Source organism: Netta rufina (assembly GCF_964035555.1).
Source record: "Netta rufina genome assembly, chromosome: 7".
Classification (NCBI taxonomy): domain Eukaryota; kingdom Metazoa; phylum Chordata; class Aves; order Anseriformes; family Anatidae; genus Netta; species Netta rufina.
The window spans coordinates 27305317-27319394 of NC_140130.1; the positions used below are offsets into that span (position 1 = coordinate 27305317).

The 14078-nt window shown below is 44.0% G+C and overlaps 1 protein-coding gene across 7 annotated transcripts in view; it reads left to right on the top strand.

Annotated features, from left to right (window-relative positions):
• RBM20 (RNA binding motif protein 20) overlaps positions 1–14078 on the top strand; it is a 102003-nt gene that overhangs the window by 56882 nt on the left and 31043 nt on the right. The window contains exon 1 of one of the 7 annotated variants that reach the window (XM_084289906.1): positions 3574–3665. The exons of 5 other annotated variants lie outside the window; for them this stretch is intronic. In XM_084289906.1, the coding sequence (XP_084146032.1) occupies positions 3640–3665 (26 nt within the window). In that variant the 5' untranslated portion in view covers positions 3574–3639. Of the gene's footprint in view, positions 1–3573; positions 3666–3978; positions 4002–14078 lie in introns of those variants that run through there. One more of the 7 variants, XM_084289908.1, reaches the window with a different exon arrangement.

A 14078-nucleotide genomic window follows, 5' to 3' on the forward strand; every position in this document is an offset into this window, starting at 1 on the left:
TCTTCCTTGCACTGTGCTTTCTCCACCACGGGTGTGTTACACGTGGTGTCCCCTGGGCACTGGGACATGGCTAAAGACGGCTCCAGCACGTGCTGAGAAGCTGGGTCCCGGCACGGAGCCGCTGTGCTGGGAGGACACGGGGTGCCCTGGGCTCAGGGTCCCACCTCTGCAGGAAGCGCCTCCTTTTCCTTCCTCCTGCTGTTGTAAGCACTCCCGGTGGGAACTCTTGGCTTGGTGATAAAGTCCTTGGAAGCAGAGCTAGTGTTTTCAGCCTCTAAGTACTTAATTTACCTCTAACCAACTTGTGCAGAAAGGTAATTGCATCCATGTGACAGAGCTACATCACAGGCACTAATCCTGGGCAGAGAAATCTCTCATGTGGATTTGAGTGCATAGATGGAGACAATTTTTTGTATTTCTTGGTCTTTGTCTTAACTCCTTTCCTTCTCTTCTTGAGGACCCTTTTGATTTCTCTACACAGATACATTTTCAGAGGCTGCAAGATAACCTGTTTGATCCCTCTCCCTCACTAATCCTCCTGAGGGCCAGCCAGCATTTTCTGTATACCAGGTAACGCTGAGCTGAGCCAGGCATACATCCTCCCGGCAGTTTTGGGGTGGCATTAGCCCCCCAGCTTCCCATATGCAGTACCGGGGCCTGTCACCACACCTGCAAATAAATGTGTTCCTGCTGGGCAAACTGAGTGCTTGGGTTCTCCATCTGAAAATCCTGGTTGGTTCTTGAACGTCAGGAAGAAAATTGCCTGTTGGCAGCTCTGCTTGCTGGTCAGCCCAGGGAGGAGGAGAAGGCTGCTGCTTGGCCCTGGACATCCCCAGCAGCACGTGGATGTGCCCAGCCTGCAGCAGCAAGCGGCTGCACCCAGCTGGTCTCTTGCCTGTATTTCTTGTTTGAGGTGCTGGAGCAAATATTCAGGTGGAATTCTGAGAACTTCCCACTTTTCCATCTTCCTCAAATGACTATTTTAATGTTTCATATATATTCATTTTTCATAAGGTCTTTTTTAGTGGAAGTGCCCTGCCCAGGCACTTTCTGTTCCCAAAGCAGAGGCAGAACTGGTTCCACAGTAATAACAAGCATCTGCTTTTTTTTTTTTTTTTTTTTTTGGTTCCTTTTCTTTTTTGTTCTTTTTTTTTTCTTCTTCTTCCAGCTGTTAGTATGTTAGTAACCAAAAAGCCATTGGGTGGCAGTATCAGCCAGCGAGCATCTCAATTAATTGCTGAGCTAAATGATAAGAAAGATTTGAAATGATAAGTTTAAGTGTCTTTATATGGAAAGATGAATCAGTTTGTATTTGAAGAGGCTTTCTTTAAGGCCAGACGTATGTTCTATATATATATATATATATATATATATATATATATATATATATATATTTAGATAAAGACACCAGTAACAAAGCAATCAGCCTTTGGGAATATAGTTATTACCACTGCAGTTAGTAATGAAACAACTGAGTTTTTTTGAAGGGATTGTCAGTAAAGAGTCTGCTGGTGGCATTGCTTTGTTGTTAAATGAATTATTCTGATTCTCAGAGCTTAGACCCGACCTTCTGTTTTTAGGTGGTGACCTTTGGATAAATTTATTTAAAAGCAGAAGTCTTCATTTGTCATCTCAAGGGTTTCTTTTCTTTTCTTTTCAAAGCCCCTGTGAGTGGAGTACAAAACTAACTAAGGATAAGCGAAACTGCTGTGCAGGAGCTGTGTGCGTTGCACTGTGAGCCTTTAGCTTGTGCTCGCACAGGGGCTGCTTGAGCTCGCTGTTTCTGAGCTCTGCACGCACATCAGAGCCACAGCATCTGAGCTTCACATCACAACTTTGTATTCACTTTGCTTTTGTGTACAGCTTTATGACTGAAAATAGTACTTGTGATGACCAACAGTTTAATTCTCCATCCAGAGGCAGCAGACTTTAAGAATCACTATATTTGCAATGATGTAAAAATTTCCAAATTGGCTAGGAGTGGCCCCTCCAGGCTCTATTTCTAGCTACGTTTGTATTTTCTGTAATGGTTATTTTTGTGGTGGTGTATCATGTCAGCTCAATTATAGACATTTTCATGGATCTGCTGTTCTCTACGTTCATGGTAACTCTCAGCACTCTCGTTCTATGTTCAGACTGGCAAGATCATGAAAACCACAGGCAAATTTTGACTTGTCCCTAATATCCTTTACTTCCCAAACCCCATCCAGACAGGAACATTTTGTGTGGTACCAAAAAAAGCTGCACGATCATGTTGTTCCTGTCTTGCTTTCAGGCGCACCAGATAATGCCACTTGTTTAAGCTTAGTCACGTCTGGGGGAATGTCAGAAGTCTGCATCACATGAGCTGCTGCTCAGATTTCCCAGCCTGTATCAGCATGTTTTCCTGGGCAGAAGCAGGGTAGGGATGTTATTAAAATGGCTCATCTTATGTGTTAGTATGGATATGTAAGCCTCAGCCTTATTCTTGTGATTTTCATGCAGCATTTTGCCTTTATATTCTGCCACTTTATGTGATTTTTTTAAATTTTATTTTATTTTATTTTTTTCCTTAAGGTAGGCATTTCAGGAGGAAGAACACACATTCTAACCGGCCATCCTGCTTGCATTCTAGCTCGTGTTTTCACTTTCTGCTCAGCCTCAGACTTACCACCTCTGAGCAGCTTTGAGCCTGTCTTTGGCTTCATTTCCACGACCTCATTTCTCTCGCTGTGTGGTCTGTTTGTAGACCTGGTGCTCTTTGTCCTCTTCCCTCCTTGGATCAGGAGGGCTGTCAGCATGTCCTCGCTCATGCCCCAGGCCAGCAGCTTCCCCAGCAGGATGGTGCTGTTTCCAGGACAGGAGAAGCACCCGTTACAGTCTGGTTTTGTTCCCTACTGCTTCTGTGGTGCCTGTGACAAATGCACCACATACAGAACTCGAGATGCTCCAGGCTGGGCAGGTGTTTGAGCCTTTCCTTTCCAGCATTGCTTTCTGAAGTTCAAGAGCCACAGCATTCACCCCACCAGCTGTGCAAAGCCTGGAGAGAATGGGAAACGAGGAGCCACAAAGGCCAGCAGCACGCAGCGCTGGGCCTTCATTCACCTTGCTCACAACAGGTTTTTATCCACGACTCCCACTGCGTCTGACTGCTCTGCCCCAGGGGAAGGTGCTGGCCCGGTTCCCAGATCCTGGTTCAAGTCAGAAGTTGGTTGGCATTGCCTCCTAAGACCCGAAGCGTGTGCTGTGCCCGTCCCGTGCCCCCAGTCTGCCCCCCCGGCTTCAGTGCATACGGAGCTGGCGGCCCCGCGCGTGCCCTTGTAGGGAAGGGTGACACTATCTTGTTGACATCAGCTAATCCAGCCAGGCATGTGGAGGGGCAGCAGAATGTGATGCTCACATGTAGGGTGGCAGATGGCACTCGGGACTGGCTGTCTCCATCGCACCCGCCGACACGGACATACAAGACAGGAAAAGACCTTTTTAGCGTAGCTCTGCACGCCCTACAGAGCTACCGAAGGGCTGGGCTCTGGTAATCTCGTGTGCTGAGCCACGCTCATCCCTAGAGGATTGTTTCCCTGTGTGATAATGAACCATTGCACTCGCCATGGGCTGCAGTACAAAAAGCTGTAGGAATGAGAGAAAAGAAGGAAAAAGAACATGAAGGAAAAAGAGCATAAAAGCAGGTAACTATCCTCTGCCTGCACATGGGAGCAAGCCCTTAGAAGTGCAGGACGACGCAGATGTCTCATCCAATTACACTTAGGGGGTGCCTCGACCCTCACAAAACTGGATTTTACAGCTCTGAGGCCAGAGAGTAGTGGCTGACCCTGGCAGCAGCAACATGCTGCAGCCTGGATAGTTTTTATCAGCAGTTATCTGATGTTGCCAGTCTCTGAAGCTTTCCTCTTTGCAGACGTTCAAGCAACTAACTTAAAAATAAGTTCGCAATTCTGATACGGGCCTGTTTTACTATCTACCCAACAGCAGTCGCACCCATAAACACAGAAGACCATGACAAGGTTTGTTTGGTTTCTTGGTCATTTTGAAAAGTATTTCTGAATTTCGGGTGGCTTTGCTTGTGGTCCTTCAAAAATGTTGATGTCCAAGCACCCAAAACTTTTGGAGTCACAGTACTTCTGTGGGGTATTTTCAGTCCTTAGTAGATAAGATGAGAAGACAGACCTTCAGTGTTTCTGTCTGTCTCAAGCTGTGCATGAAGCCTGTTTCCAGTCCTGTTAAGGAAGCCGGTTTGCTGTCCTGAACAAATCGGGCTGTGATGCTGGCTGCAAAAAACGATCATAGCTGGGTTGGCTTTTTAATCACCTTTTTCAAATATTGCTATATGGAGAACAGTAGGAGTTTAGGAGGAGTGTAACTGGTAAAAACAAAAAAAAATATATGTGAAATTTTCTGCATGAAATACAAAGACAGTTTCTTTGTCTTCTTCCTTGAGGGAAGAAAATACCGCTCCGTTAACATTTAATTTTAAAACTTGGGATGGATTTAACAAGCTCATTTAGAAGAACTTATTTGATTGTTAGAAATTCTTACAGGGGATCCAACCGCAGTTCTGTTTGCCAGCACCCCATTCCTTGGGCTGTGACAGAAAGCAGGGCTACAAAGCGCGATTGTGTGGAGTCCAGATAGAAGCTGCCTGCTACCCCACCTGGAGGTGGCAATTTATGCCAGGAGGTTTGCAGGCTCGTGCCCCATACAGGCTTCAGAAAGGGTTGTTTGTTCAGTAATCTTCTCTGAGTGGTTGTTCAGTAATCTTCTCTGAGTGGGGATGCTCCCATATCTGGAGTTCTCTGTACAATATTTTTTTGAATTCTGCTGTTTAAATATTCAAATCAATCCGTCACAACCCTGCTTGGCTTGCATCAATGCATCTGACTTTTCAGAATGTTTTCCAAATGACGTACTGATGGATTTCTGTAACGTTAATACTGTGATCCAGAAACTCCATAGACAAGGGCAGAATTTGATTCTTCCATGTGTGTGTGCTCAATTTAAAAAAAAAAAAAAAAAAAGAGAGAGAGAGAGAGATTTTTAAATGCATTAAGATATCAGAGTCCAGAGATTATGCTAAGGAATTTATATGAAGAGGTTGACCTCTGAATTAGAAAGCTGTGCCAAAAACAACCCCTTAAGTAGGGTGTTAGAGAGCAAAATTTCCTGAAAAGCTGCACTGCAGTGCTCACAGCTCTCCATCAGATGTATTATTGCCTTTGACTTGATGGTTTCTCACTATGTGTGCCATCTGCTCAGCTAGAATTTGTTCTCAGCTGCATTACTTCATTCTTGCCTTTTTTTTTTTTTTTTTTTCATGACACAAATGGTCTGAATGATTGTATTTATTTATTTTTCATACCTCCACCAATATTCAAGGCAGTCAGTGAGCCTTTCTAAGTCTCCCCAGCGCCTGGAAGGATGCTGTCACCTTACCAGAGGGTGTCAGGCAGGTGGGAGCCTGTGTGTGTGCCCACACTGTGGGCATCGAGGCCAGCACGTTGTTCTATCCGAGAACAATGGAGAGGCTCCCAGCTGAAATGTAACCAGCTGAGGGACTTCACAGTCTCACATTTCTCTCTCAATGGGATTTACTTCCACAAGTAACGTTTATTTTTGGTTGCTTTTAGTTAAGGTAGCAAAGGGACTGGAAGGGCGCGTTATAATGCATGTTGCCTAATTTATTCTGGTCTTTCTGTAGAGGAAAGACCAGAATAAATTTATAGGGTTTTTTTATTATTATTATTATTATTTTTAATTTTTTTTCTCCCAGCTCAGCAGATAGAGGGGGCAAGGGCACGCCACAGGAATGAGATTTGCCCGATTGCCTGGAACATTGTTGGTCTGGGGCAAGTTCTTTCCCTGGGTGTGAAGCGAAACACAAGTACCCGATGACAGACGAAAATGCAGCTTGGGGAGAACTAACAGAGAGGAGAGAGTGAATCTTCTCCCTCTCTGGAGAGATCAGAGAGCGTGCAGCCTGCATGCTAGGCAGCGTTTTCTGAAATCAAGTTGCCCATGTTACTCGCCTTGCTCCCCTTTGTTGTTCGCTGCCCTGGCTGGGTGGAAAACACGCAGGCCCTCCTGCTGACCCGGGCAGGGCCCAGTGCCGAGCCATATGCGGGCAGTGCAAGGATTAGCTCCGCGCCCGGCCGGAAAGGTCTCGCCGCCGTTCCCAGGCTGAGTTTGCCATATGTGTTTCACGTGGCTGTCCTGCGGTTTGCGTGAAATGGAGAGTTCAGCTTCGAGTGCGAGTTGGTTTGTGTTTCCTCATTCTGTTTAATGTAACACAGATGCAGAGGACAGCGTGAGGGCGCCTGTTGCAGAGGGGAGATGCAGCAGGCTTTATAAAAGCCCCACAGGTTTTGCTAATTCCTTCTCCTTCCCTCCAATTTTCCGCTGCTTCCTGATGGGAGTCGCATGTGGGAAGGAACACCCTTGGACCACCTGTTAAATGCCTTCCCCCTTTCAGTCACAGGCTTTGCCATCTCTTAAAGACATGGCTTTTTCTTTTGGAGAAGGGCCAGAGACTCGTACAGCAGTTTTCTCCTTTGGAGAGGTGGGGAGAGCGCTCTGACGTGGCACCTGAAGGAGGAAGGAAGGACAGAAAGGAAATTAGAAAGCCTGGACGAAGACCCCTGAGGGCTCCCCTTTGTCCCGTCATGTGAAGTATTCAAAGTATATCCAAGTGTGAAGTACTGCAGTGGTTTCTTCTGTAGGACCGTGTCACGTACACAAAGCCCCTGCTATTGTTAAATATTCCCAAGACTAATGCTATTAATTGCTCCAAGCCAGTTCAATAAGCTTTTGCTGTGTCCCAGGTTAGTTGAGTGGCCAGCTAAACAGCTGTAAAGAGAAGGCCTGACTGTCTACAGGGGTACGCACCTCTAGCTTCTTAATTAAGTGTGTGCTGTGGTGTGTTATAAGCAGAGGCAGAACAATAGCGCTTTTTGTATCCAATCTTTGCATTTTCTGTTAATCCTTGAATAATGTGAAATATGGGAAAGGTCAATAATTTTGACATCCGGAAGTCAACTATGAAATATTTAGGTTTAGGAAGGTGCAAAACTTGTTCTTGAAAAGCTTTTGGTTTAACGTGGCAGGGACAGCAGCGGGGAGGGACCGGCTGAGCCCAACCCCACAGGAAGGCTGTGAGGTCCGGCGCTGCCTCTCGCCCGGCTTTGATCGCAACGGAGCGTGTGGCACAGGTCAGCCTTCGTGTGTGCTGGGGGCAGCGGATTAGCACTCGGCCATGAATTTCCTTTACCGAGTTTCTGCTGGCTGTTTCCGAGAAGGCAGATAGCTGATTTTAGCAATAACATTATCCCAAAGACCAGCACTGCCTTTCCTCAAAGCCTCCGCTGCCCTTGGGAGGCAGCAAGTCTCCTCACAAATTGCTCAGGGGTTAAAACACAAAGTATTGAGTGTGCATTTTTAGAAATTGCAATTTCTTCTTAAAACTTTGTCTGGATAACGCTCATTGCTTTCCGGAGCAAGGGCTTGTGCTGTAGCAGCCAGTCCCTCTCACTGTTCGTTAGCGTAGCTCATTTTTTCCGCAGTTCGCCTAATTAGACTGTGACCCTCTCCCCAGTAGGATCCCATGGCTTTACACTGTGCTGAAGCAGGATTTTGGTGCTGAAATGTGGAAAGACCGAGACCATATGGCATAAACATCAACTGATATTGTTTGCCATCCACACTTGCTGCGTGTAATGCAACAAGAATGGTTCCCGGCAGCCACGTGACTGCCTTCCAGTCCTCCATTTGGGCTGGGTTGGCTTTCCCTTTCCCTTTTCCTTTTTTTTTTTTTTTTTTTTTTCTTCATTCCTAAAGTTGTGACTTTCTGGAAGGAAGCTTGTAACTAGACGGCGCGCAGGGAGCAGGTAGAATGTCAATGGGATGTTATCGGGAGGCATGTGCGTAACGCGGACATCGGCTCCCGGCCCCGCTTCCTCCGCACCCGCGCGCTGCCGCCTGCAGCCTTACATGTCGCAGAAAGGTAAGATGTACGCTAATTTGCCAAGCCGAGCATGGGCTCGTGGTCACCTTTAAAACTCACTTTTAAAGCACGGCGCCTTCCGTAACAAAGCGAAACAGGCAGGCGTACGTAGCTCTGGCTGCGACGGCTAACTTTGATTTCAAATTAATGATTTGATCTGTTTCGTGCAGTAGCTCGTACTGCTTAGCTTTTCGTAACACGCTTTTATCCTTTAAAAGACATTCCATGCTGAATTGGATCCTATTGATTTTCCATGGTTAACCACCCTGTAATAAGCCTCAAAGTCACTGCGAGTAGACAAAAAGCAGAATTACGTTAATGTCATTTACAACCAGCGGGCAGAACTTATTTCCAAAAGCTAAAGGAAGTCAAAACACCAAAATATTCCAAAGATGGTTGAATTTGGGAATGTGTTCATTAGCTCGCGGACAGAGTTCCTTGGATTAGAAAGAAGAGAGAAAGAACCAGAGCTATATTGTTAATGGCGTTATTATTATTTTTTTAATTGCTACATCATACATCAAGACAGCTTTTATTTTAAAAAATAAAAGCTTGGAGATGAATAAGATAATTTTAATGAAAAGCAGCACAATTATTTATTTATTTACTTATATATTTAGCGAGTAGCGATCGCAACTTTCTTGGGCATCTTTTCAGACTGGAAATAAAACTGAGTCCAAGCCCCTGAGTGTTATGAGATTAAAAGATACATCAGTAAGCATGAGGTGTAACACCTCATGTGCAGGCCAGCAGAATGAATTAAAACCTGTTTTACCTTAGTCATACAGGCTGATTAGTCACACAGACTGCAGCTACCGAGCAGAGCACATGCAGTAAAGTAAAAATAGACAAAACCAGCACGCAAGAACTAATGGGAATAATGCCCTGCTTAACCAAAGAGCAGAGGCTGTCCGTTTGTATTGACAGTTTTGTCAGCAGAGCTGGGCAAATGACCAGCTGAGGTTAGTGGACGGGTTAATATCTTCACACTTTTTTCCTTTCCTCACAACTGCCACATGCGGTGCTCTGGAACCTGATATTTTTCATCAAAAACTGATTCCTATTTTCCATTCGAGTCTACTAATCAATTTTACCGTGCAGCGCTCGAAGCACATTGACTGTCAGTTACTCCTAATTAATGCTGAAGGCAGACAAAAAGGGAGAATACAATAACTGACGTTATTTAATATAAGATGCCTACCCCAGTTTTGTTTCCTTTGTGGAAAGCTCTTTTGGTCCTCGTTCAAGATTTAAGCACTGTTTTATGTTTTGTTTCAGAGGGTTGATTGAATGGCAGTTTATTATTCAAGACAACAAATTAAACTTCTCAAAGCCAGAGAGTTCCAGCACTTCTGGCACAGGCTGTTTTCTGCCAGAAGGAACACACTCAGGTCTGATTCATACCAACTGTTGCTTTTTAATGGAAGAAAAATAAATAAAGATTCACATTAAAAGATTCACATTAAAATTTCTTTAGCACAGAAATTTGGACGTGTTAAAGAAAAGGCAAACAACGTTCAGTGCAAAACAGATAATGAGAGCTTCCAGGCCAAACTGTGCTGCATGTTACTTGCATGTAACAGTACGAACATTAGGGCCTAGTATTGCAGTCTGATTTCAAAGAGCTCATGAAAAGAGGGCATTCTTTGATGTTTTGTTTAAATTGAACATAACCAAGAGGGGACACAGAAGCATTGCTCTGGCTGCACCGAAATCAGGAAGGGCTTTGCAGCTCGCTTCAGTAACAGCTGAGCTAGGTCTGTGTGTGTCAGTGTGTTTCCTAAGGTTGGTGTATATATGTACTCTATATGTGTCAGTAATGAGTGCGGGTGTGTAAACAATAGGAATTTCTAACATACGTGTTTTAAAAACTGTAAACTGGGAAACTATAAAATAGGCCTGAGTTTATACCTGAGTGATATTTATTTTAGGAAACCCACAGAGGTTCTGCTTTTCTATTCAGAATTCTGAATAATAAATAACTGAGAACCCCTCTTATTCCTTTAGATTTCCTCCTTTAAGTAGGAAAGGAAATATCAGTGGTAAAGTAAATCATGTTGGCTGCTTCAGATGAGAGTTCTTGCAGCGTTCTTCCTTGGGCACCCTGGTGCTGCGGTGCTCAGTGCCACGCAGCATTCAGACAGCTTCTGGAGGAGGAGGTGACACTAGAATAATTACAAAGCGATTGCAGTGCTCTGGTGTGACTTTTAGTCGCAGGCTGTTGCTTTTCGGCTGGCCTAGGGTGCAATCAGGAGAGCTCAGATTTACATGTGATTTCTGTAGCCCGTGCTGCTCTCATTAGGAGAGCTGACTGCAGCTCTAGAGACTTCGTTAGGGACTTAAATTAGAGACTTAATTTACTAATAAATTTTTTCATAGAAATTTTAAAATATATCATTAGACTAATATATAATATATAACATAATATATAATAATATATAATAAATAAAAATGTGAGTGGTAATATTTTTTCCCACAAATGACAATCCTTTCTCTGAACACAAATGAAACTACTTTGAAGTAAAAATCCTTCTCAGTACTTTAGCATTTCTGCAGTTATATGTCATTTTCTTGTCTACAAACTGAAGACATAACTTCTGTAAAAGGGCTTTTATATTGTCTTATATTACTGTGAAATAGATACGGGTTATTCAAATGAGAAATTATCTGCCTACCACATTACGCTTCCTACTTTCTACATACAAATGAAAACTGCTTTGCCTCCAGGCAGTGTGAGATATTGATATGCTCAAACTTATTATTTTTGTAGTGGTTAACAATACCCCGTGGAAAACACATTAGCAGAAGGTATGGCGAGATATTACTGTAATATCTTTTCTAGTAAGTACTGTATGCCAAGGATTATTTTCCTGTTGGGCATTTGTCCTTTGTGCTTGTGTAAAAAGCCTTTGAAGGGTTTCTGACTTTTTTTTTTTTTTTTGAGGCTTATTTTTCATTTTTTCCCTTTAATTACAAGGAGCTTTCCAGATCATTTCTCCTGTAGGGGTGGCTCGGAGCACCGCTGGGAGCTCTGAGCCGCGGCAGAGCAGCGGGTGCTGCTGCCCGTAGCTTGGGTGCTGCTGGAGCTGCTCACCCCGTTACCTGTTTCTGCCAACACTAACCCCTGTCCCAGCCCCTCTGCTAGCCCTGTGGGTCTGCATTACCATCTTTTATCCTGCTTTTCCACTCCCCAAAAGCTTCCCTGCCCCTCAGCCTCCAACAAGCCCTGGTCTCTGCACTTCTTGGGTGGGAGCCACCGGTGATTTGGGCACGGCACAGGCACCTGCCTGCTGAAGATATGGGGGAACCCCAGTTCCTCTTCTTATGGGGGCACTGCTGTGAGCGTCCGGCCTGGGGACTTTGCACCATGAGGGTGTTTGAAGCCTAGAAGATGAGGGTTGTTGCAGGAAAGGCGCTGGGGAGGCAGGCACGGGCAGCCTGTTGCTGCCAGTCCCATGCAGCTTGCCCGCAAAGTTTATGAAGCTGTGAGACAACTTCTGTGCCAAGTCAGAGCTTTGCAGCATGTTGCAGGGGGCACCGATCTGGTACGATAGCTATTTCTGACAAGTTTTAGCACATATTGAAAATGAAGTTTTTAAACAAATTTCCTTGAAGTTCAGTACATGAAGAATTACATTTCCTTGGGAAGCGCTTGCAGTTAGATGGCTGCAGTGTGGCTTACCGGATTTGTATGGCCCGATACAGAAATTTAAAATGTAAAGCAGTGTTCCTGTGCACACACTAATCCTCAGAGCCCTTGACATACCGTGGCATGTCGTCAAACTGGACACCATTTAAATGTTCTGGAACAATAACTTGCCCAACTTCTGAAAACCCTTCCCTGTAACCTTGGGTTTAGGTGGTTGATGTGCTAGTTCTGTATGTCCTTTATATGAAAGTGGTTGAACTTTCCTCAGTTAAATATTTATGGAGATATGTGTGGCAGGAGAGAAAGCAGAAATATGCCCAATATACAGTCTGGATTTCCACACAATATAGGACATGTTTTCAGGGTAAAATGTGTACTGAATAACAGTATACAACAAAGGAGAGAAGAAGCATGAAGGCCACTGCAAAATTCAAGAATACCTGGTTTTGTTCTCATGTTGCAACTGTGGGTTGTTGTCTATGGCATTGCCTTTGGCATTTGAAAGTGTCTAAATCCAACAGAAAAGAAACCAAAATGTATAGTTGATTTTAAACAGTAATGCAAGACATCTCTCCCATAACTATAAAGCAGCAGTTCTTAATAAGAATCACCAGGGTTCCAGCCTTTTTTTCTTGAAACTGCAAATAGGGCAGTTGCTTTTTTTTTTTTTTTTTTTTGGGGGGGGGGTGTCTTTTTTTTTTTTTTCTCAAACCATGGAGGAAAGAATGTGGTATGTTCAGCACACAGAGCAAACCAGCCACGTGGAAGAGAGGTCCTTGCATTACTAGTGTTTGGAGAGAAGAAGGCAAAATGCATCATGGTTCCCTTCTTGGGAGCGGTCTTTAGTTGATCTGACACTTTCATTAATGACTTTGGTGAACAAAACACCCATTACAATTATGTAGTTATTGCCAAGAGGAGAGGATTTACAAGTGCTCTGGAGGCAGCACAGGAATCCAGAGTAATCCCAACAAACCGGATCTGGCATAACCTGGATGCAGTATTGATGAGGGCGATGTGAAATGCTGATGTGAAAAATCCACTGGACGGTCAAAAGGAGAAAGGACTGAGCTGGCCATCCCCGTGTGGAAAGTAAGACCAGCCAAGTTCCAGTGATCCCTCCAAACAACCATCTCTGGTTCCCACGTGGGCAACAGCTCTTCAGGAACAGGCTGTGCTGTGCTGTTAGGAGGAAAAGCAGTTGCACTGGGCATTACAAACAAATGCAGTGCAGTAGATGTGCAGAGAAAGGAGCTGGGGTGGATCTAAGGAAGGCATGACTGTGGCTTCAGGAAAGCAAGAGAAACCCTTCTTGGTGTGCGTTGGATGACTGAGCAGAGAGCTGCTGTAGATTTTAAGAGGGGCCTTCTAAGAGTAGGGGAGTCTGGCAATGAATTGTCCCTGGAGGTTGCGAGGTCTCTTCCAGGGAAGGTTCCCAAGAACGGATTAAATGAGTACATCAAGAGTTGTTGAATTCAGCCTGATGCCACCTCAGCAGTTAGTTTAAAAATCCTCATAAGATCTCGTCCACGATCATAACCATTATTCAAGAGGTAGCTGCTGTGTTTGCCCCTGTATCCTCTACCGTCATCAGTGGAAAATGTCTAACTTCTCTGCATATGAAAAAATGTTGGGGACATTTTAGGTGAAAATTTCAAACGAGCCCAAAGGACTCTTGGTGGGAGTCAGGCACTTAACTCCCAGCTTTGTAAATCTCGACCTTAGCAGCTCTGTGGTAACATTTTACATTTCATCTTCCAGCTAACTGCTAGGTCGGATGCTTGTCCAGATAATAGAGTTTACCGTTGCCAAACATATGCAAAACTCTCTTGGCACAGTGCATGTATACATTGGCCAGAGTTTTATTTTAGTGCCTCAGCAGTATAATGGAGGACTTTAAAAGTCATTATTTGGGATAAGAAGGGTTTTACTTGTAGCTTATAAACGTATTAAAGTAGCTTAGGGTTTTTAGTGCTCCCTATCATTAGCTGAACTTACTGGGAAACATGATATTTTTTTAATCAAGTATAACAGAAACTCAGCAAAAAAAATTCTGCAGCAGATGATTTCAGAACTTAAATTCTAAAAGTGGAGGGGTTTTCTCCTTTCAGCAGATTTTCAAAGCTTTCATGACCAAGAAAGTAATTTCACTAAAAAATAAAAGAAAAGAAAATACTTCTTATGGAGACATGGAGAGAGAAATTTAGTATCAGCCAGATGCAATCTACGGTGTAGAAAAAAGTTCCCGTGTCCACCTTTTAACCAGTGTACCGGACTTTATTTAAGTAAGTGTTGGTTTTATTCAACAAGAAATAAAATGAACTTAGGCCCTGTGTTCTTAGTGGGATCCACAAAACAACATAAAACATTGTTACAACAATTAGTTATTCTAATAATTAACATATGTTGTTGAGATTGCTGAATTTTGTGTTTACTTTT